Raw genomic sequence first — 24626 nt, 5'->3', positions numbered from 1 at the left:
CACCACATATGATATGCGTAGTCCACTCTGACTAGTGCGATTTTATATGGGGCAGAAGCACATCTCACAACATTTGTAGACTGCTCAGAATTGCTGAAGCAACCCCATCAAAGAGGCCAGACTCAGCCTTACTGGCGACAGATATAGAAAAGTCCTTCAATTCCCTTAGTTGGAGATTCTTATACAGAGAAATGGAACCCTGTGTCGTGGGAGGAGTTTTTCATGAATTGATTACATTATTACTATATATATTATATACCCTTCTCACTGCCCAAGTTCAAACTGATCAAATGCTTTCGGAGTCCTGTTGCGTACACAGAGGGACAAGCTGCCCCATTTCTCCTCTATTTGCCCTGGTGATGGAACCCTTTGCAAACAGATCATTTTTGGTTGGTAGAGAATGGGGTATCCCTAGTGGTAGGGTGATAGACACTAATTACTTATATGCTGATGACCTCCTGCTTTGCCTAAGGAGTGTGAAAACGCATATAGGATAGAATATCTGAGAGCTGGGTCTATTCAGCAATATCTCAGACTTAAAAGTAAACAGGAACAAGGCTGACCTCTTCCTGCTGCAACACTGGAATCTGCCGTAATGGGATTCCATAAAGAATATGCTTTCTAAATGGTGGAAAACTACATTCAGGTTTGTTAGGAGTATGGGCCTATCACAATGAGGCAGAAATAATAGATGGGAACATAGGATAAAAGGTGCAATTCCCCTGCACCCCGATCTCCTTCTGGCATTCCTCCCATTAACAACAGCGGGTAGAATTGCAGTGGCGAAAATAGTGTTGCTACCTTGACTGCTATATTATTATACCTATCAACCCTTTGTGCTGCTTCAGTCACATTTTAAAGAGATGGATACCCTTCTACATGATCCGATCTGGAATGAGAGCAGCCCTGGAGTAGCTCTCGCCACCCTGAAATGACAGAAGAACCACAGAGGACACGGAGCACCTGATTTCGATCTCTGTTACCTCCTGCGCAAACACAATGGAGCTTCAGCTGGCTTGTCAGCTTACATTTAAATTAACTGGATGATTGACTGAGCTCTAATACTTTGGACCAAAGGGCAAGTTTGGTCCGACATCTAACTAGAAAGCGGATCGATCAATCCCGACTCATTAGGGTAGCGCTGCATTATCACCGGTCGATCCTCCACCAGACCTCTAACACTACACTCTACACAGTCGGTACATCACTTTCTCTCTTATTTTCACACCCACACATTCAGAACACAGCGATAACAGCTCGATGGGCCCAAGCTAGCCTTACCACAGTAGGGTACCTCTTTGCAAATGGGGTGATAGCCCCCTTTAAATCATTGCAGAATAGCTCCAACCTCCATTTCAGAGCATTCCTGACACACAGCTTCTAGCGCAGCTATGTAAACTTTGGAATATCACCACCACAGCACCAACATCGCCCAACTATATGCAGGCACTGTTCTATAAATCGCAGTTCTATAAATCACTGCTATCACTCCTCGCTTCCCCCCTTGACTAAGCTTAAGCTTTACAGGGAGGAAGACTCAAACACAGCCCTACAAAGGTAGGAAGCACATGGTCTTCATTAATTCCTGCTAGAGTACAGGATGAGCTATGCATTGCTCTAATAGAGGGCAGGAACAATTACTTAAAGCCCCCGAGATGGTACTGGAGATCTTTACCCACCTTACACATGACTTACATACTGCCCACTCACTGTGTCCCACACTCTGTTGCCATCCCCTATAAAGCGGAATGTGAAAGTCAATAGGCACTTCTCACTGTTGCTTATATCCCTGGTATCACACTATGTTCACATACACCCACTTTTAGAGTAAAATCTGGCTATCTAGGAGAGCATTAAAGAATACATTCGACCACTGCTGTATCACTAGCCCTCCACAAACCTTGGCGACTTGGGAACTCCTCATGTTACTAAAGTTGCTTTTCTTGTATTCAGTTCTTAGAACAATGCTGGTGTACACATAGATGGGTATAACCTCCTCTCGAATGATACTTTGACATTTACATTGGCCTTCAGCTTGGATGACTGGGAAAGATTTAGATACCCCAATGCGAGCCACCACTGATTCCTGACCTTCCATCTGAACTTGTATAACTATGCATATGACCTCCTTATCTGACTACAACATAAGGTTAGGAATTGAGTTATACTGTTCATAATGCTGTTATTTTCACTAGTTTAAAAATCTATACAATTATATTTAAAAACAGAAAAGAGGCCCGTGACTGATTCAGTTACATTTAACAAAAAACAGGGTTTAAAAGCTTTAACAAACTGTCACAAGAACCAGTTGCAACATACATAAAGTCACCATCCATCTTGTTTCTCTTATAGTCTGTGTACAATAGATATGATTCAGGTCGGGCTAGAATGTTCCTTTCGGAAACAGGTTCAAGACTGATTTGCCCATGGCTGGGTCTGAACTGGAAAGGCATGGGGAGCAAAACAACTATGAATTTAGGCCCAGATCTCTGTACTGGGGTGGATGTTTGACATTGTGAAGCATTCTGTTCATCAATTGTTCTTTCTGCATTCTACTGATAACAAGCATTGGCAAAGCCAGTAGGTCGCAACTATGTGAGAGCTATTGGCTTTGGGAATGCGCTCAAGTTGTACACCAGTGTGGCTGCTGTTCAGCATGACTAAAAGGTAGTGGGATAGGATGGAGTGGGGCAGACTGGAGTGGGGTAGATTGGCGTGGGGGAAGATTGGGGTAGGTTGGGGTGGGGTTCATTGGACTAAGGTGGAGCAGAAAGGAGAGGAGTGGCGTAGATAGGAGTTGGGTACAATGGGATAGAATGGAATGGATTAGGGTAGAGTGGGATAGAAAGGAGTGGGGTACATTGAAATAGGTTGAGGTAGACTGGAGTGGAGTGGGGTAGATTGGACTGGAGTAGGGTGGAGTGGGGTAGAGTGGAGTGCAGAATGTTGAAGTGGAATAGATTGGGATGGGGTACATTAATGTAGGATAGATTGGGGTGGAGTTGGGTAGACTGGATTGGAGTGGCGTAGATTGGAGTAGATTGGAATGGAGTAGCGTAGATTGAGATACGTAGGAGTGTAGTGGGATAGACTGAGTGCAGTTGGGAAGATTGGGGTAGGTTGTAGTAGATTTGAATGAAGTGAGGACGGGGGTTGAGTGGATTGGGGTAGATTGTAGTGGAGTCGAGTAGATGGGAGAGGGGGAGATTGGAGTAGATTGGAGTGCTATGGAGACTGTAGTAGAGTGGGGTAGGTCGGAGTGGATTTTAGTAGATTGGAGTGGAGTGGGATGGATTGGAGTGGATTGGGGTGAATTGGGGTAGACTAATGTAGGGTAGATTGGGGGGGAGCGGGGCAGACTGGATTAGAGTGGCATAGATTGGAGTAGATTAGAATGGAATAGGGTAGATTGGGATAGGTTGGAGTGTAGCGGGATAGACTAAGTGCAGAGGGGAAGATTGGGGTAGGTAGAATAGATTTGAGTGAAGTGGGGTGGACTGGGGTTGAGTGGATTGGGGTAGATTATAGTGGAGTCGGGTAGATGGGAGAGGGGGAGATTGGAGTAGATTGGTGTGCGTTAGATTGGAGTGGTGTGGAGACTTGAGTGGAGTGGGGAAGGTTGGAGTGGATCTGGGTAGATTGGAGTGGGATGGATTGGGGTGGATTGGGGTAGATTACAGTGTGGTGGATATGGGTAGACTGGAGTGGAGTGAGGTATACTGGAGTGGAGTGGGGTGTGTTGGAGTGGATTTGGGTAGATTGGAGTGGGATGGATTGGGGTGGATTTGGGTAGATTAGAATGTGGTGGATATGAGTAGACTGGAGTGGAGTGGAGAGAGGTATACAGGAGTGGAGTGGGGTAGATTGTAGTGGAGTGGGGTAGATTGGAGTGGATTAGAATGGAGAAGGGTAGACTGGGATACGTTGGAGTGTAGTGGGATAGACTGAGTGCAGTGTGGAAGATTGGCGTGGAGTGTGCTAGATTGGAATGGACTGGAGTAGGCTAGAATAGAGTAGAATACATTGGGGTAGACTGGAGTGGGGTAGATGGAATGAAGATTGGAGGTAGGAGTAGGTTGGAGTAGAGTGGGGTGGGATAAGTGTTGTGGAGTGGAGGGGCATAGAGTGGAGTTTAGTAGAATGGAGGGGTGTGTCATAGAGTGGTGTGTCGATAGAGTGTTGTTAGACCTGCCACCATTTTTGCTTTTGCCTCGTGTATTTTTTTGCTGGTATTAGATGCTTTGGGCACTGTGCCACTGCTATCCAGTGCCACAGTGCACGTGCTCCCTATAGTAAATTGATGTACTAATCAGTGGTTCCATATTTGGCTATTTGGTTTACTTGTCAGACCCTAGTACAGTGCACTGAGTGTGCCCAGGGCTTGTAAATCCAAATGCTTCTGGTGGGCCTGCGGCACTGGTTGTGCCACCCACAGAAGCAGTCTTGTAAAATGTGTCTAAGGTGTGCCATTGCAGAGCCTGTGTGCAGTCTGGTACTGCCACATTGACTGGGCAAGTGCACCCGCTTGCCAGTCCCTAAGCCTTCCCTTTTCTTCATATCAGTCACCCCTATGGTAGGCCCAAGGGCAGGGTGCACTGTAAGTATAAGGTAGGACAAGCCCTGATGTTTGTGGCATGTCCTAATAGTGAATTACAGCCATTTTCGTGTTTCACTATTGCAAGGCTACCTCCATAGGCCAGAATGGGCTGTTAGATTATTGCATGTTTATAATCCTAACGTTCTCAGAGAACATGGTAGAAATTTGAGAAACTCAGAATGATAAAATACATCTTTTAGTGAAGTTGGTTTTAACATTCTGTGTTTGCAAATACCACTTTTAGAAAGTAGGTATTTGCTTGCCTAACCGTTTGAGCCTGCCTCTGCTAGGTTGTGTATTCCTTTGTCTAGTTTTGTAAGTGACAGGGCTGGGGAATACCAAGAGACAGGATGATTCACCCAGTGGTGAATAGAGAGATCTGCATTTAGATGGGAGGAAGGAGTTGCACCTGAACCTTGAATAGGGCTGTGCCTGCCTTCCACAATGCTGGTTCCACCTCCTGGGAAGCAGCTGATGTCTCTGCCCTGCACACTGAAAGAAAAGAAGGAGTCCTGTAAACAAAGTGCTCCAGGACTGTACTTGCCTTCCACAATGCTGGCTCCATCTCCTGTAGGGCGTCTGATGTGCCTGCCCTGCACTATGAAAGGAAAAGAGATGTCTAGTAAACAGAGTGCTTCAGAACTGGTTTGGACTGGGCACAGTCCCCTCTCCCCTCAGAGAACAAAGGATTTTGGGTTATAAATATTGGGACCCTGATCCCATAAAATTAGACCACTTTGGACTACAAGAAGAAACCTTTATTGAGGAGAGGAACCTGAAGAAACCGAGGAGAGACTATTCCCAAGCTGAAGTGCTGCTTGGGGGATTGGCCTGCATTGGTTGCCTTCCTGCCAAAGGAAGGAGAAAGGAACTTTGTGTACTTTGCTTTCAACTTGTGAAGGATCTCCAAGGGCTTGGAAAAGAGCTTGCTTCCTGCTGAAGCCTCAGGGACAACAAACTTTACCCCCCAGCTCCCCAGAGTTCTTTGAAAGTGCCTGCTGCTGTTTTTGAGCCTTCTGAGGAACTGCGTGTCGCAAGGAGCTGGAAGCGCAATGCATCAAGAAGAAGTGTGTCGCTGTGCCTGCCGTCGCAACTCCGAAGGAGGGTGTCGCCGCTGGCAACTGTCGCACTGCACTGCATCGGAGAGAAGCGTGCCGCAACAAAGAGGAAGCATGTCGCCATTGCTGCTGCTGCCATTGCAACTCCGAAGGTGGGTGTCGCCGCTTTAGCTGTCGCATTGCACCGCATCAAGAGAAGATTCTTGCAACAAGGTTGGAGCGTGTCGCCGTCGCTGTGCCTACCGTTGCAACTCCAAGGGAGGGTGTCGCCGCTTGAACTGTCACACTGCACTGCATTGAAGAAAAGCACCTCGCATCCCTGAGAAGCGCGCCACCGTCGGAGCTGTTGCTGTCGTGGATGTCACCGCTGTAGTTGTCGCATCGTGCGGAAGCTTCAGGCATCTTGGGAGAAGAGTGTCGCAAGTGGATCTGCTACCGTCGCATCGCGGAACAAGGGTGTCGCCGCTGCAGTCTAGGCATCGAAACGAGAACTTCTCGCATCCCCGAGAAGCGTGCCGCATTTGGAAGATCTTCACATCATTATTTCTTTGCACCTGAACTTTGCCGCATTTCCCTCGCTGCAACATTGCTTGTCGTGGAAGCGCAATGTAACCTAAGGTACATTGATGCAAAGTGTTGCATCTAAGAACTGAACTGAACTAAGCTAAAATCTACCATCTTAAAGTAACAGTATTGTGTATTTTTGTAGTTTATGGTCTTGTGGTAACTCTATATAAAGTTTACTTATTTTTTATATAAAACCTTGTGTGTTGTCACTGGGTTACTGTATGTGGTCACAAATGCTTAACACACCGCCTCTGAGATAAGCCTGTTTGCTCGTGCCAAGCTACCAAGGGGGTGAGCAGGGGTTATTTTAAGAGTGTAATCCCTTTATCCTTACCAGAGGCAAGGGTCTCTATTTGTCACAAGTACCTACCTGTGCCAACTAGAGACCCCCAAATCTAACATTGGTGGTCAGCGGAAGGGATTTTGGATTTGCATTTGTGACTCATGTACAGTGACTGGTGAACACTACTTAGTGAGTGCAGAGCATAACGCAACCACATACTTTTTGGTAGATCTCTTTTTTGAGTTTTTATTCTATTTTTGAAAGATGCCTGATTCAGTTGTCATGGGAGATACAGAATCCATAGCCTCCATTGAGTGTGAATGGGAAGAAGAAAGGCTAGAAAGCTACAAAGTAAAGCAGCTGAAGTATTTTTGCAAGAAATTGAAGGTTTCCACTGTTGGGTGCACCAAGAAAGAAGTATTCTACAAGGCGCTGAGGGCCTGGGTAGAAGCAAGGAAAACCCTGAAATTGAGGAGGGGGATGACCATGCAGAAGTACAACAGGAAGAGCCATTGGGCTCAAGAGGAAGGAAAGTACCTTCTCCTGCAAGTAGCATTGGTTCTAACAAAAGTCTGTCTCCAGAGGAGTTGAAAGACAGAGAGAGATCAAGGAGGCATGAAATGGAGATGACTAAGTTCAAGGTGAATAGGCAACTGGAATTAGAAAAGAGAAGGTTAGACATAGAGGAAAAGAAAATGCAGTTTGAGCATGAAACGGTTTTGAGAGAGTTGGAGTTTAAAACCAAAAGATTATAAATTACTCCCTCTGGTGGCAGCATACCATCAGTACATACAGAAAGTAGAGCGTATATTCCCAAGTATGTGGTGAAAGAGTTTTACAAAAATGATGATATTGGTCAGTGGTTCAGAGCCTATGAGGTAGCCATGTCTTCCCACCGGGTCCCTGAGAGAGATTGGGGAGCGGGGCTGTGGGGAAGATTCCTTAGTGGGGGCAGGACACATTGTTAGACTTGCCTTCTGAAGTCCACAATTCATACAGCCACATGAAAGATGCATTGATGTCTAGATATGGTTTGACACCTGCGCTCTATAGGCATAGGTGTAGGAAATGCAAAAAGTTGGAAAACTGTACTTGGATTGAATATGTCACTTTCTTTTGCAGAGCATTGAATGGTTGGGTAAAGGGGAGCAAGGTTAATGATTTTCAAGGTCTTTTTGATTTGATTGCATGGGTGCACTTGTCTGATAATTGTTTTCCAGAGCTGCGCCAGCATCTGATAGATAGCAAGCTGACTAACCCTAGCAAGCTTGCTGAGGAGGCGGACCGCTGGGTGAGCACCCGGGTCCACAAGGGCCATGTGGGAGACTCAGCCAAAGGTGGGCAGGGTCCCCAGCAGAAGAGTGGGGGGGGACAAGGGTAAACAGAAGGATTTCCGCAAAGAGCCCCAAAGTAATCCCCAAGGGAACCAAGAGAAAAGTTCCCAGCCTCCACCTGAGAAGAAGCAAGGGGCCTGACAGGTAGTCCTGTTTCCCAGGGGCCCCTGAAGTGTTACAAGTGTGGCGACCTGGGTCACAAGGCGAGTGACCCCAGGTGCCGCCTGTTTGGTAAACCAGCACCCACTGGTGCTCCGCCCCGGCAGATGGCTAGTGTAGCCTTAGGGGAGGAGATTGATGTCCAAGGTGGGTGGGGTCCCGAACAGATGATCCTTGTCTCTTTAGGAGACTGTGGAATGGTCTCAGAAGCTCAGCTGCCCAGGAACACTAAGAAATATGGGCAGCGAGTGACCATCAATGGCCAAAAGGTGGAGGCTCTTAGAGCTACCGGAGCCAGTGTGACAGCTGTCCGGTGTCACCTGGTGTCTCAAGAGCAGATTATCCCGCATGCATTTTGCCGAGTTGTTGCCGCCGACAACACAGAGAGTCATTGTCCAATGGCTCAGGTTCACTTTGAGAGGGGGGGGGTCTCTTCAGGTAGCTGTGAGGCCTGCCATGCCTGTTGACTGTTTGTTTGGGAACGATTTGGAAAGCTCCCCTTGGGAAAAGGTGGAGAGAACAAATCACTTGAAAATGGTTTGACTCCCTGACTGGACGTGCGTGACCACCTGGTCAATGTCAGCCAGTAGGGGTTCTCAAGAGGACCTGGAGCCTGAGAGGGAGGCCCAGGAACCTGCCTTAGAGAGAAGTGGCGGGCGCGGGAAACCAGCCCCAAAAGTTCCCACTGCCCAGGAGGAGGTAGACCCTGAGGGGGATGCCCTGGAGCCTACCAGGGAGCAAGTAGCTGAACTGGGGGACCTGCCTGAGCTGACCCATTGGCAGCAAGAAGGAGGCCCCTCCAGGGAAGAATTCTGCAAGGAGCAGAGGGAGTGCCCTTCTCTCGTGGGCTTGAGGCAACAGGCTACAAGCCAGGCAGCAGGTGATCAGTCAAGATCACACTTGATTTACTGGGAGAATGATCTCCAGTACAGTGAGCCTAAGGTTGCTGAGCCTGGGTCAGCCTGTGTGCTGGTGGTACCCCAGAAGTTCAGAGCATTCCTACTGGGGATGGCTCATGATGTGCTGTTAGCAGGACATTTGGGGCAGAACAAGACCTTTGAAAGGCATGTTACCCACTTTCATTGGCCCCAAATGCTCAAGAGTTCAGATACTCATTGCAGGACTTGTTAGACTTGCCAGGCAAGTGGAAAGAGTGGGAGGAAGCACAAGGCTCCCCTCCAGCCATTTCCTGTGGTCAGTACCCCCTTTGAGAGGGTGGGGATTGACATTGTGGGACCAGTGGACCCCAAGACAGCCATGGGCAACAGGTTCATCCTGGTCTTGGTGGACCATGCCACCCGGTACCCGAAAGCCATACCTCTGAGGACAGTGACGGCCCCCATGGTGGGCCGAGCACTGATGGGAATTTTCTCACGAGTAGGATTCCCTCGCGAGGTGGTGTCTGACCGGTGAACCAACTTCATCTCCAAGTATATGAAGTCCCTGTGGCAGGTGTGACTTATAAGTTCACCACTGCTTAGGGGATTGGCCTGCAGTGGTTGCCTTACTGCCAAAGGAAGGAGAAAGGAGCTTTGTGTACTTTGCTTTCAACTTGATAAGGATCTCCAAGGGCTTGGAAAAGAGCTTGCCTCCTGCTGAAATCTCAGGGACAACAGGGGGGCGTGGCCACGGAGGCGACCGAAAGGGCTGCCTCGGCGTGAAGCTCCGCCATGAGGGCACCCAAAGACGGCGTTTGAGAAATGACCGGGCCGCTCCTGCGCCCACATCACAAGCGGATCCGTGATGTAACGACGCCCCTCACAGCTGGACGGACCCGGGGGCCTGGGGGTTGATTATTGTGGTGTGTACGGTGGAGGGGTCTAGAGGCCTCCAGGGCCTCAGAGACATCTTCCCTAACTGCGCGGGATTAGCCTGTGAGTGCTGCGCCGGGCTTCCCTGCCGAGACCCCTGCCCCTTAGCGAGCTGCCGACGGGCTCTCGTGCCGGTCGCCGGTCTTCTGCTGGCTCCTGGGTGGGGGTGCAGGGTCGGGGCCTTCGGCCCTAGACGTGCGTGGGGACCGGGGCCTCGATATGCGGGCTGGCGGCGGTCGCCGCGCGGTGGGCAGGAGTGCTTGCTTGGTTGCTGCCGGGGTGGCGGGCTGTGGTGGTGGGGGCTCCGGGGGGTGCATCCGGCTGATTGCTGCGGCCCGCCTGAATGAGACACACCAGATACCACATACTCCCCCCACTGGCCACGCACTTCTGGCTCCTGTTGGCAGGAACCTACCCCAATTGCATACAGTGGGGGAAGCATCGACGTCATCCACTGCCCCTTAGTGACATCGTAGAGGAGCAGGTGGATGTGACACACTGGCCTGAGCTTCGCTGCAGATAGCCCCCGGGTCCCTGGTAACGGTTTACCTGGCACGGTCTGTCCTACACGGAGACCATCCAATCGGAGTGACGCAATTTTCGTGAATCTTCCTATGCATCGTCGCCCTTACAACTGGTACTGTGACTCCTGCACCTCGCGCTGCCTCCCGGCTTGGTACCACTCATTGTTTCTGTGCGCAGTATATTCGCCATCGAACTGGCCATGGGGAAGAGAGACCCGAACCAGAGGAAACTGAGCTTTGACAAGACTCCCCTACTTGCGGCCGACGCTCCGCCTGGTTCGTCGACTGGGACGACCACGACCGCGGCTACAGGAGATGCCACGTCCATGGTGGCCGCCATGTTGGGCGAAATGTGAGCGGGTTTCAAGGCTCTGGATACCCGCTTTGACAGCCTCTAACAGAAAATCGCAGATATGGGTTCCAAGGTGCAGGCCCATGACCGACGCCTGGATGTGGCGGAATCCAGGATATCAGATTTAGAAGATAATACCACAAAATCACTCAAGAGGCTAGAACGAGTTGAAAAAATACTGAAAGAGGTGGCGATCAAGAACGAAGATTTGGAGGCTCGTAGCCGACTAAATAATATACGCATTATTGGTGTGGCGGAGACGACGGCCACAGGGCGCTTCGACACCTTTGTTGAGAAACTCCTCATTGAGCTGTTCGGCAGAGACACGTTCACGAATGACTTTGTGGTCGAGAGAGCCCATAGGTCATTGGGCCCTAGACCTCACCCGGGACAGGCCCCTCGTACCATTATCGCCAGAATCATGAACTTTCGCGACCGAGATGCCGCGCTGCGTGCGGCGCGAGATGCGGGAGAGGTGAGATGGCAGGGCAGCACTCTGTCCTTCTTCCCGGATTTTACTTTGATGGTTCAGGAGGCGCGTCGCAAATACGCTGGAGTTAAAGCAAATCTACGTAACCTGGGGTTGAAGTACGGAATGCTATATCCAGCTAGGCTAAAGGTCGATATTGATGGCAGATTCCGCATCTTTGATTCCCCCACTGAGGCCCAAGACTTCTGCCAAAACTATAAATAACAGGGCTCCCCACGGGCGTCCAACTCCGTGCCACACTCTCCGCATCGTGAGGACTCGCAGGCCAGTGCTGACATCTTTACTGAAACCGGTCAGGGTTAAACTTTTGACATTCATGGTTCATAGCTAATGTTCACTGTTTGGACTACCTGATGTGGATTCTACATAATTTCACATAATTAGTAACACTTCAGATGCCGCTTCTAATTGGGATGCCCGCTAAGCGTGGCGTTGCTACCTCCTATGGCGAATGCCTCCATGTTTTCCTTACTTGGGGTTAAGTTTTTTGGTTTGTTCAAACGCTTCACTACATGGCTATTGTTTTGGATATATTGCATTCACAGTGTCCGATTGCACAGGGACTGCCTCTTTTGGGGTGTGAGGAGGCTGGGGGTGTGGGGGGGTTATTTTTTGTTTCTATGTTCATCCCTATTTGTGAGAATCTGTAATGCTGATGAGAGTGGAATACCAGTCGCACACATGTTCACCTTCATGCTCTGGCCTGACTTATGGCCAGGATAGAACTGCAGTCTGGGCCGGCCAGACTGAAGCTTATGTCCTGGAATGTCCGCGGTTTGAACACCAAAAGAAAGCGCAAACAGGTCCTGAATTATGCAGCCCGACACGAGGTAGATGCTCTTTTTCTTCAAGAAACGCACCTGGCGCCTTCAGACTCTTCTTCCATTGCCAGGGGATGGGGTGCCCACAGAGTTTTTTCGAACTTTAGCAGGTATGCAAGAGGGGTTGCGATTCTAGTTCACAGACGTGTCCCGTTTGTATTAGTTAGCAGTACCACAGATAGGGAAGGTAGATATGTGATGGTAAGCGGTGTGTTGCTGGGCTACAAAATTGCATTAGTGGGAGTTTACGGTCCCAACGTTGACTCTCCTGCTTTTTTCCAAGACCTTCAAGTGACACTACTTCATTCAGACAAAGACCTGCTAATATTGGGCGGTGACTTTAATTTGTTGATGAACCCCGCTAGGGATAGTACCTCCCCTTCCCCAGATTGCAAGCCCCGGTCTCGATCGGCGCTTGCTGACATTTGCACTCACTTTTCACTAGTGGATATAGAGGCGCGACTGCACTCACACTCGCCTGATTTTACACATCATTCAGGGTTTCATAAAATTAGTACAAGGATAGATTACTGGCTCCTCTCCCCGGGTGTGGCCGGTTGGGTGGATAACCTCTCCACACTCCCGCGTACGTTGTCTGACCACTCCCCCATTGTTCTGACTCTGCAGATCCCCAGACTGGGTGGGTATGAAAGACAGTGGAGATTCCCTGGAAGGGCCTTGGCTGACCCGGTCTATAACGAAGAGATCCGCAGCGCTATTGATGACTATTTCAACAACAACACGGGTTCCGTGGAAAAGTGGGGCGTGTTGTGGGAGGGATTTAAGGCCACCATTCGCGGGGTGTGTATCGATAAACATGTGGGGGCACTGCGCGAGATTCGTTCCATCCTGACCCGTATTGAGAGGGACATCTCCAGGATGGAGAAAGACATACTTATTGCCCCGTCAGATAGGAAAGAGGCTAAACGCCTAGACTTACTTTTGGAATTTAGGAACAATGCAGACAGGGAGTTAAAATATCTGAACAAGCACTGAACGGCTCGTCAATATGGTGAGGGTGATAGGCCTGGCAAATTGTTAGCTCAACTACTCCGCCCCCACCGTCAGGCGTCATACATCACTGATATTGTTGACGATCAGGGCGCACGGCACCACTCCACGCCAGACATCTGCAATTCCTTCTTGTCGTATTACAAGACTCTTTACACTTCCACACTTTCCGGAGACAGGTGTGACCCTGGCCCTTACCTGAATGAAATCGCAATGGTGTATTTTGAAAAATGGATGCAGGAGTTCCTTGCTATGCCCATCACTCCGGACTCTATCATTGAAGCCATTGATACGTTAAAGGGCTCCTCGGCGCCGGGCCTCGACGGTTTATCGGCAGATTTTTATAAGGAATACAAAGAGGAACTCGTCCCACGGCTAGTAGAGGTCTACGCTGAGGCATTGGAGTCCGGCGTTTTACCGCCCACACGGAGGGAAGCGGTTATTGTTCTTCTCCCCAAGCCCGGACGCGACCCATCCCTGTGAGGATCATACAGAACCCTTTCATTGTTAAATATAGACTACAACATTTTGGCTAAAGTACTTGCGATCCGCCTATCATTATTAATGGAATCTATTATATCACCGGCCCAGTCCGGGTTCGTCCCACACAGGTCCACCTCCTTCAATCTGAGGACATTGTTCTCCGTCCTACACAGGATTGATCCCTCGACCCCAGCCGCAGCAGTGTTTCTGGACGCAGAGAAAGCATTCGACACGCTGGAATGGCCCTTTTTTCTATCGGTCATGAGACGGATGGGTATACCCACCATGTTCGTGGCTACAGTTGAATTATTGTATACTGCTCCTACGGCCCGGCTGCGTTTAAACAGCACCATCTCTGAATCCTTCACACTCTCACGTGGCACTCATCAGGGTTGCCCGCTGTCCCCTCTTTTGTTCATTCTGGCGATGGACCCTCTGGTTCGTCATTGTCAAGAGAAACATCTCCATAGAGAGCTCCAGTTTAGCACAGGGCCGCTCCTCCTTTCCTTATACGCTGACGACACGATCTTGTATGTCCGTACACCGCAGACCAATATGGAACCCCTGTTGTTGCAAATAACCCGTTTTGGAGAATACTCTGGCCTTCACATTAACTGGCACAAATCTGTGGCCTTCCCACTTACCCCTTCCACTTCACAATGGGAGTGCACCTTCCCCCTTGTGTGGACCACTGAATCGCTGAGGTATTTGGGAATTCACGTAAAAAAAAACATTTTACATCTCAGGGACAACAGACTTCACCCCCCAGCTTCCCAGAGTTCTTTGGAAGTGCCTGCTGCTGTTTTTGGGCCTTCTGAGGAACTGTGTGTCGCAAGGAGCTGGGAGTGCGACGCATCAAGAAGAAGCGTGTCGCCGTCGCTGTGCCTGCCATCACAACTCCAAAGGAGGGTGTCGCCGCTGGAACTGTCGCACTGCACCGCATCGGAGAGAAGCGTGCCGCAACAAAGAGGAAGCATGTAACGGTCGCTGCTGCTGCCGTTGCAACTCCGAAGTAGGGTATTGGCGATGTAGCTGTCGCATTGCACCGCATCAAGAGAAGAATCTCGCAACAAGGTCGGAGTGTGTCGCCGTCGCTGTGCCTGCCGTCGCAACTCCAAGGGAGGGTGTCACCGCTGGAACTGTCACACTGCACCGCATCGAAGAAATGCCGCTGTCGGAGCTGCTGGCGCCGTATCGTGGATGTCGCCGCTGTAGTTGTCGCATCGTGCGGAAGCTTCATACATTGTGGGAGAAGAGTGTCGCAAGTGGATCTGCTGTCGTCGCATCCTGGAACAAGGGTGTCACCGCTGCAGTCCACGCATCGAACCGAGAACTTCTTGCATCCCAAAGAAATGTGCCGCATCTGGAAGATCTTCACGTCTTTATTTCTTTGCACCTGAACTTTGTCGCATTTCCCTCACTGCGACATTGCTTGTCATGGAAGCGCAATGCAACCTAAGGTACATTGACGCAAAGTGTTGCATCTAAGAACTCAACTGAACTAAGCTAAAATCTACCATCTTAAAGTAACAGTATTGTGTATTTTTATCATTTATGGTCTTGTGGTAACTCTATATAAAGTGTAATTATTTTTATATAAAACCTTGTGTGGTGTCCATCTGTAGTGTTGTCACTGGGTTACTGTATGTGGTCACAAATGCTTAACACCGCCTCTGAGATATGCCTGTCTGTTCATGCCAAGCTACCAAGGGGGTGAGCAGGGGTTATTTTAGGAGTGTAATCCCCTTATCCTGACTAGAGGCAAGGATTCCTATTTGTCACAAGTACCTACCTGTGACAACTAGAGACCCCCAAATCTAACAAGTGTCTTGGAGCTGAGGGACACAGAATGGAGGGGCGTGGATTGGAGAGACATGTTGAACAGTACAGTGAAGCAGAGAGACATTGAGGGTTGTAGAGTGGAGTGGCTTATTGTAGAGTGGAGCGGAGTGTCATAGAATGGAGTGATGCAGAGTTGAGGGGCAGAGGGGGAGTATAGTGTTGTAGAGTGGAGTGTTGTAGAGTGGAGTGGTGTAGTGTGGAGTATGCATGGTGGGGTATTGCACTGCCATTAGGAACAACACATTTTCAACTGAAATTACCATTACATTTGCACAGGCATACAATTAATTTTACTGTGCACAAAGGGCAATGTGTGGAAATGGCATCAACTAGTGTATTGGTGTGTTGTAATCTTATTCAGCACGCTTCAGAATTACAAAAAAAAGTGATTCATTTGTACTTTCCTAATATATTTTGCAATATCAGCACAGTTCATTTACAGACATTTACATTTTGTTGTGCGCTAAAAAAAAGCCATTTTTTTCACAGCAAGATTGTCACATAAATTCTCTTACTCTGAAGTCAGAAAAAGAAACATAAACCCCAAGCTCCCTCTGACACTTGACCTATGTCTTTGAATGCACAACAAATGTGACAAGATGGGAACAAGATTTAAAGGCCTGTTTACAGAAAGTAAGTTATTGGAAGAATGGAGTAAACAGGGTATGGGAAACTGTGAGTTACAAACCACAGAGCCAATGGTAAGGAATGGGCAGAATGCATTCTCAGGGAAGGTTTCATAATTCCCACAAAAAGTCATTAGCAAACAAACTGTGCTGTCTGGTAAGCTTCGACCTACAAAGTCGGCTGTTAATTACAAGAACCATAGGTTAAATAGCTTTATTGTATTTGCTTCGTGGTTTAGAGCCTATAGAAAGATGTGAGTTTAGATGTTAGAAATTTTCAGAGCATTTGCAAAGTCAATAGGTCTCACCTATGCAACAGCTATTGGCTTTGCCATTGCTTTAGCAATGTTGTACACCAGAATGGCTGCTTTTCAGCATGGCTAAAAGTTAGTGGGGTAAAGGCAAGTGGTGTGATGTGTCGTAAAGTGGAGTAGAGTGGAGTGTTATGAGGTGGCGAAGGTAGGCGTGGAGTTGCGCACAGTAGAATTGAGTGGCGGGAGAGGAGTGAAGTGGTGTGTAATAAAGAAGTGCACAGTGTTGTGACGTGTTATGAAGGGAGTAGATTGTCTTGGAGTTGAGTGGCATACAGAGGAGTACAATGTCAGAGTTCAGTGGAGTCACACAGAGTGTCAGAGTGGGGTGTAGGGCAAAGTGGAGTGGTGTAGAGGGTGTGGTGTATAGTGGAGTATAGTGTTGCAGAGTAGAGTGGCGTACAGCAGAGTAGACTGTCCTAGAGTGTAGTGACAAAGAGTGGAGTAGAGTGTTGTAGAGCTGAGTCTCATAGACATGAGTGGCATAGAGTGGAATAGAATGGAGTAGTGTTTCATAGAACAGAGTGGAGTAAAGTGGCATGGAGTGGTATAGAGGGAGTTGCGCAGAGCGTCCTAGAGTGGAATAGTATTGTAGAATGGCAGAGTGGCGTAGAGTGCTGTTGAGTGGAGTGTCAGTGGAGCAGAGTTTAAAAGAGTACAGCTTCATAGAGTGGAGTATCATGGAGTGTAGTGTAGGTGGAGAAGTGTGGCTCAATGGTTAGAGCGGCAGACCTTGATGCAGAGTGCTGGCCAGGGACCAGGGTTCGATTCCCGCCTCGGCGGGATCGGGCTTAAATTCCTCTGACTAGATATTCTCGCCTCAGTGCTGAATCTAAGCATGGGCCCCACGCTGCAACTCTGGGCAATAGCTTGCTTAGTCTCCACAACGGCCCCCGATACACAAGGGATGCCTGGTTTCACCATGGGATGCCCAGGAGTGGACACCTCACAAGGAAAAGCCAGGAGGGGTTCCCTTGTGGTAGGAGTACAAGCGCCGGGATACTTACGGGTGACTGTTCGCGCTATACAAATACAACACAGTGTTGTTGAGTGGAGTATAGTAAAGTGGCCTAGAGTGAAGCGGTGTCAAGTATAGTGGTGCAGAGTAGATTGGCGCAAAGTGTATTTGTTTTGAGTAAAATTGTGTAGAGTGCAGTGAAGTAGAGTAGAGTGGTGCAGAGTAGATTGTAGTGGTAGAGTGGTGCAGAGTAGAGCAGGGTGGAGCAATGTGGCGTAGAGTGAAGTGGCATAGACTGGAGTGGTGCAGGGCACAGTGGAGTACTGCAGGGTAGAGTGCAGAGGTATAGAGTGGTGTAGAGTAGAGTGGTATAAAGTGCAGTGGCACAGAGTGGAGTGGTGCAGAGTAAAGTGATTTAAAGTGGCATAAAGTGGAGTGGTGCAGAGTAGACTGCAGGGTCATAGAGTGCAGGGGCACAGAGCGCAGAGGCACAGAGTAATGCAGAGTAGAGTGGTGTAGAGAGCAGTGACACAGAGTACAGTGGTGCAGAGTAGAATAGAGTAGTGTAGATCGCAGTGACGTAGAGTGCAATAGTGCAGAGTGGCACAGCGTGAACTGGCATAGAGTAGAATGTTGAAGAGTATAGTGGCATAAAGTGCAGTGGTGCAAAGTAGTTGGCGTAGGTGCAGTGGCATAGGATGCATTGGTTTTGAGTAAAGTAGTGTGGAGTGAGCTGGCATAGAGTAAAGTCAGTCAGTCAAATAATCTTTATTTCGGTCATAGACCATAAAAGATACATACATACAATCAATATCATTATTAGTGTTTACAAGTTCTTAAGAATAGGGACACAATCCAGTTATCATTCAATATACGAAAATGTTAAAAAAGTAAAAAAATATAAAATCGTTAAAAGGGCACAGGTTTACAGTTCTGGGTCATTATCTAGGAGGCAAACATCTTATAAACATTTTATAAAAAAGATCTTCGCCTGCGCCACATAGCATCAATGAAGCGCAAAACAGAGAATACAATAGGGGTAGAAGTGTTACACTTCAGTATTCTGAGGGTCTCATTATGGTATATAAACCCCAAATTTCTGCAAAGTTGGACAAGCCAACACTGCCATATAGATTTATACTTTGGGCAGAAGTGCAATGGCGTACAGTGGGGGTGTTGACAGAAGAGTGTATTGTAATAGAGTGCATAGTAGAGTATTGGCATATAGTAGAATGGAGTGGCGTAGAATAGAGAGGCGTAGAGTAGAGTGGTGCAGTGAAGAGTGCATACACGCAGTGTGGAGTGGATTGGTGTAGTGTTGAGTGGTGCAGATTAGAGTGCAGTTGTGTGGATTGGTGCAGAGCAGAGTGGGGTGGAGTTACCAGGAGTATGCATGGTATTGTAGCGTACTGCCATTACAGACAACACATCTTCAATTGAAATGAACATTACATTTGCACTCATACAGTTTCACTGATAAAAGTATACAGAGTACAAACGATAATGTTTGGAAATTTCATCACCCAATGTATTGATTTGATCATCAGCACAGTTCATTTACAAACATTTTAAATGTGTTGTGTGCTAGTAAAAAAATAACATGAATAGCCTTCCTTAAGCAGACCCAGTAGCCAGCATGATTGGCAAATAAATCCTCTCACTTTGAAGTCAGAGAAAGAAAAATAAACACCAAGTGCTAGATGTAGGTAAATCAGATTTACCGATTCATAAATACCGAATTTTACCGATTCGGTATTCATGAATCGGTAAATCTGATGTAGGTAATTATTCGGTAACAAATACCGAATCTGTAAGATTCGGTATTTACCGATTCGGAAATTACCGAATCGGTATTTGCCATTGATTCCTATGGGCCTTGAAGCCCATAGGAATCAATGGCAAATACCTATTTGGTAATTACCGAATCGGTAAAAATACCGAATTGCCAAGGGGGACAGGGTGTCACTTTGACTCCCTGTTGCACCCCTATTTCTGGCTTGTGTGCCATGTGACACACATACATGCCCTTAGGGCATGTCTGTGTGCCACATGGCACTGGTGTACATGCACAGATGTGCAGGTACACAGGAATTCGTTATTTACCATGCAATAGTATTACATAGAAAATAACAAATCCTTAGGGGCCTATGGCACTGTTTACTGTGCTCGGTAACGGCCGAAATCGGCCGTTACCAACCGGTATTTGGTCTCCTACATCTGGCCCCAAGCTCCCTGGAAGACTCAGCCGTTGAATGCACAGCAAATGTGACAAAATAAAAACAAGATTTGAAGGTCTGTTTACGGAAAGCGAGTAAATGGAAGAAAACAGGAAACACGGTTTGGTCAATGGGAGGGGCAAACAAGAGCTGGACTGTCTAAAACAAATAAAGCCAGCAAATAGAAAGTCAGAAAATGTGAGCTGCAAACCACAAATAAATGGTAAGCAACGGGCAGAATGCATTCCTAGGTCACCTTTCTGAATGTCACCAAGGTGTCTTTAGCAAACCAGACAGCTGTGCTGTCTGGTACACAGCAAACTAAATAGCACCTCAAGTAAAACAAGCATTTGCAATGCAATAGGTCTCGCATTAGGAAAGTTTGAGCTATTGGTGTTGTAAATGACAATTTTTTTTATTTATGTGTTTTTAAAAATAGCTAAATTAATAGCTTTGTCATTTACAATGCCAATAGTTATAACATTCGCAAATGTGACACCTATAGCATTTGTATGCAACATGATTTGTATTTACGTGACTTGGATGTATTGATATTACAAATAACAATGGCTTTTATTTTTTTGAAATAATTAATACTTAAATAAAAGTGATTGTAATTTATAATGGCAATAGCTTAAACATTTGTAAATAACTTTTAAGATTATGTTCAGTGTATTTTATTGTGACGAAAATCCAAGAAGAGAAGTGAAATATTAACATCTTTTTGTGACATTTGTAATAAAGCTTGAAACATTGAGAGAACATATTTGAATCAGTGATGCTGTGGTGGCTGCGCTGAGTGGTGCTGTGGTGGCTGCGCTGAGTGATGCTGTGGTGGCTGCGCTGAGTGATGATGTGGTGGCTGCGCTGAGTGGTGCTGTGGTGGCTGCGCTGAGTGGTGCTGTGGTGGCTGCGCTGAGTGGCGCTGTGGTGGCTGCGCTGAGTGGTACTGTGGTGGCTGCTCTGAGTGGTACTGTGGTTGCTGCGCTGAGTGATGATGTGGTGGCTGCGCTGAGTGGTGCTGTGGTGGCTGCGCTGAGTGGCGCTGTGGTGGCTGCGCTGAGTGGTGCTGTGGTGGCTGCGCTGAGTGGTACTGTGGTGGCTGCGCTGAGTGGTGCTGAGTGATAATGTGGTGGTGCAGAGGGCAGAAAGGCACAACGAGACCTATTGCATTGCAAATGCTTGTTCTGCTTTAGTCAGGGTGAGTGAGATGTGAGAAAAGCAGCTTGGAGCTAAGAAACACCTCTCAGTCGAGTTTGTGTGTGGGAGGGGAAGTCTTTGAGAGAGAAGCCCAGAGCAAGCCGACTCAGCCTGGCCTGCGCCCTTAGAACAGTGAGCAGCAGGTTACAAAATAAAGGCTGAGACTGAAACCAGATATTATTTACTTGTCAGCCCCTGTCTAACTTTACTCATGCACCAGCGCTTAGCACATGACCTTCGACTTATATTTTACTTTGGAGAACTCAAGCAATTATCAAATTGCATTTGGAATATGGCACGACAAAATAATTACTTGCAGATGCGGGCCACTCCTTTCATACTAAACAACCAGTATATGCTACGATCTTTAGGTCAGGAGTGCAACTTCTGGTAGAAAACACTTTTCTTTCATGCGTGTAAATGAAATGTTATTATACTCGGTAATATTAATACGTTATTCATAGCACTGAATTGCAGACATGCAGCCTAAAGTGCTTTACAATAACACTATATACAAAACAAATTCATATTATAGGGCGCCGCCGCGCTGCCCGCAGCGACCCGGAAGCTCTTGGCCGGCCAGCCAATCCGCTCGCGGCCGGCCGGAAGTCCCGCCTACCGAGGTCCGCGAGCTGCCGGCGCATGGAGCGCCCTGCCGGTCCGGGGTAGCCCGGGTCCCCAGGAGGGGGCCGGGGAGAAGGAGGAGTGTGGCGCCTGTTGCGGGGCTCCTCTGACCTGAGGGAGCCCCGATTTAGATGAGGAGACGCGCCGCGCCGTGAGGAGCGGAGCGCGAGAGGAGCCCCGCCGGAAGAGCGCAGTCGGTGAGTGGGGCCAAGGGCTGAAGCGAAGTCCGTGCGTGCCTGTGTGTATGCCTGTGGGGGAGGGGAGGGGAGGGAAGGGGGGGAGTGTGTGCGCGCGTGTGTGCGTGAGGGAATGTGTGTGCGCATGCGTGACTGTGTGTGATTGAGAGAGAATGCGAGGCGGGGGATAGTGTGCCGTGTGCCTGTATGTGTGCCGTGTGCCTGCGTGTGCATGCGCGCGCCTGTGTGTGTGTGTGTGTGCGTGTGCGTGCGTGCATGCAGAGGGGTGGGGGCTGCCTGTGTCTGTGTGTGAGCAAGGGCTTTGCACCGCGCATGCGCAGCTATCAGACGCGCGCTCCCGAGGTGAAATCTGACATCGTCAAAGCGCGCGTCTGGTAGCTGTCCACATTCCTAAATACGGGCCACAATAGGTCTGAAGCAGACACCTTCAATGCTCACGCATTGAGGGTAGGTCTGCTCAACCTAAAAACTATATGTACTTTCGAATGCAAAACTTTTGAACTGTGAACCAGATTCACAAGGATTTACTATGACCTACTAATGTACACCAGTCTTACTCCTAAATTCCTGGAGTAAGTCAGAACATTTTCTGAAGGTCACACCTTCGTGAATCAGACCCTGTGTATTCTTTCAATGCAATTTCAAGCGTGCGTGATGAAAATGATCAGTGCTAAAACATTAAGCATAAAAGTAGTTGAATTCCTTATTTACCCAGCAGTGATGTCGCCCTCGAAGCTGGGGAACCAGGTTCGATTCTCGTCATGGACGCTCAAAATTCTAGGATTCTGTACAAATCACTTAAAAACTGCCCAACTAAATGAATGTGTCCGTGTGTAATGCAACTAGTTCTCATTAAAGCGCTCTGATACCTTCTGGTCGAGTTCGCCATATATTAACTAAAACAGCAAGCAAAGAATAGATACACATATATATTTAATATTTTTCCATGTCAAAATATTATCTCGTCTTACCTGGCTTTTCCACTTTAATAACTTCTGCTCCGAGATCGGCTAAAATCATGGTAGCAAACGGTCCTGCAAGAACCCTGTAATGCAGAATTATGGCTTTAAGGGTGTGCTACATTTCAGCAACATGTTACTCTAAAACATTAGTAAAGCACGTCGGTTTAGCATACTAAAAACCTCACGTCGCACTACGAAGTTGGGCAGCCATGTGACTGGAACGACGGAGGACTTGGTCGCCACAGCCACATTCCAACCTGCATATTTGGAATTTTCTTCCTGCACCAAAGAATTGTTTGCCAAAACGACAGGAGTACTTTCAGAGAACATGCGCAATGCCAACCGACTCACCTAGATAGATCGACCAGCATCTTTTTTTGTTCTTCAAACACAATCCCCTAAATCGAATGTTTGTTAAAAAAAATGGATTTTTTTCCAGTCACAGACGCAAACATGACATAAAAGCCCTAACCTAATAAAATCAGGTCTTCCCATAGCACTTCTAGCGGCGGTTGACGCCAGCGCGCGCAGAGTGGAGACGTACGTCACCAGCTGTGGAACCAGCTGAGCCTCCTACATCAGAAACACATGCGCTTCCCCACCTCTCAGTGAGGTAGTGGAGTCACGAGCTGGCAGTTGGGGCATCGCCTGACTTTTGGCTGATACTCCATTCCAACATACTTCTAAAAGAGGCACTGTGAGCCTCCGTTAGAGACTAGCAGGAAGACGTTATGGATGTGCAATAATCGGAAACAAGAAACGACCTTTCCTTATTTGAATTACAGATGGCAATCCTGTAGATTTATAAGATTTTAGGGTAAAATTGGATATTAACAAATCACATTCCATTGAAAAAAAGCTGGCAAACTCAAAATATGCACGATGCTTCATTGATTTACACTGAAGCACATAGATATGGCCAATGAGTGCATAAGAGAGAACGTAAACATTTTCATCAGAACAGGTGCTTCGCTTTATACAGAGAAAGTTAATCCTGAAAGTTTTGAGAGTTTGAAAACTAGTAACTGCCCCTTAGTACAACAATGGTAATTAAGCAGATCTTTAAAGTATTATAAGCATGGATCATCTGGCCAAACTCAAGTATTTCTGGTAGCTGCCCCACCAGGCTTCCTTGCAATACGAACCTCGTCATATCCAGAATTTTCACACCTTCCAGAGGCCTTACATTCACAGCACCTGCAAATAAAAAAAATGATAAAACATTAATCCACTGTACTGGTTTTTAGCTCTGCACTGGAGGGAACCTAATTCTTCGAGGTGAGCAACCCGATTATGAGCCTAACCTTAAGCTTTATCAAGCATTTCCAGAAATAGCATACAGACCCTCGATGCAGTTTACACTTTGCAAACCTCTAAGGAAACCGAGAGCTTCACGGTATCTTTTAACTTCTAACAGCTTACTTAGATTAGCAGACCATTTTTCTGCAAGACATTTTACTATCAAATGCATTCAGTTAATAATAAAAGGTAAAGCAGAAAAAGCTTGTGAACAATATACAGCTACATACTCTCATGTCTCATGCAGTAATGGATGTATGAAGTGCAACACTAGCTATATAGCAACACAACGTTGTACGGTAAGAGGAACAAACCAGCAAGGCAAATAAATAAGGGTGGTAAAGACTAGGATCAGGTATCTAGGAATTCATAGACCAGTGACACACAGAAGGAAAATCGGGTAGGCGTGGGCGGGATGTAGACTGCAGTGATGATAGTTTCTGCTTTGACCACATGCAAGCACTATTAATTAATTCCAATGGACCATAACAAAAGGACATTTGAACCACTCTGAGTCTCCTCTATCTCCCAGATATTCATTGACCTTGGGCTGAAAGGGGCTCCCTTGATGGACTGGGGGCACCTCGGAGGGTTGTGGGCCTCCCTGTGCCGCATGGGCTGCAGGGGTCTTCATTACGCCCTGCTGTCTTCATGTGAGAGCGTGCAATCAGGGAAATGTGACACGTTTTATGTAGATATCCCTTTGATTTTCTTCACGATAATCTCACTTTGAAAATATCATATGAAGCTCAGGTAAGTAAGAAATAGTGAACCTGAAAACTACCTTGGCAGAGCAGTAACTGAAAGCCAAGAATACCAATACCCAAAAATATTTCAATCTGCAAAAAGAAAGAAAAAACCCTACGTGGAAAACAACATAGAAATATTTGTAGAAAACAAG

The 24626-nt window shown here is 47.6% G+C and overlaps 1 protein-coding gene across 1 annotated transcript in view; it reads right to left on the bottom strand.

Annotated features, from left to right (window-relative positions):
* SUGCT (succinyl-CoA:glutarate-CoA transferase) overlaps window positions 1-24626 on the bottom strand; it is a 3450745-nt gene that overhangs the window by 3270375 nt on the left and 155744 nt on the right. The window contains exons 2-3 of the mRNA XM_086964866.1: window positions 23572-23623; window positions 22436-22509 (exon numbers count right to left, since the gene is read on the bottom strand). Of these exons, the coding sequence (XP_086820992.1) occupies window positions 22436-22509; window positions 23572-23623 (126 nt within the window). The remainder of the gene's footprint in view (window positions 1-22435; window positions 22510-23571; window positions 23624-24626) is intronic.

Source organism: Lissotriton vulgaris, chromosome 4_1 (genome assembly GCF_964263255.1).
Source record: "Lissotriton vulgaris chromosome 4_1, aLisVul1.2, whole genome shotgun sequence".
In the NCBI taxonomy this organism is placed as follows: Eukaryota; Metazoa; Chordata; class Amphibia; order Caudata; family Salamandridae; genus Lissotriton; species Lissotriton vulgaris.
The sequence above is the reverse complement of the archived record's forward strand: the minus strand, read 5'-3'. Positions and strand labels throughout refer to the sequence as shown.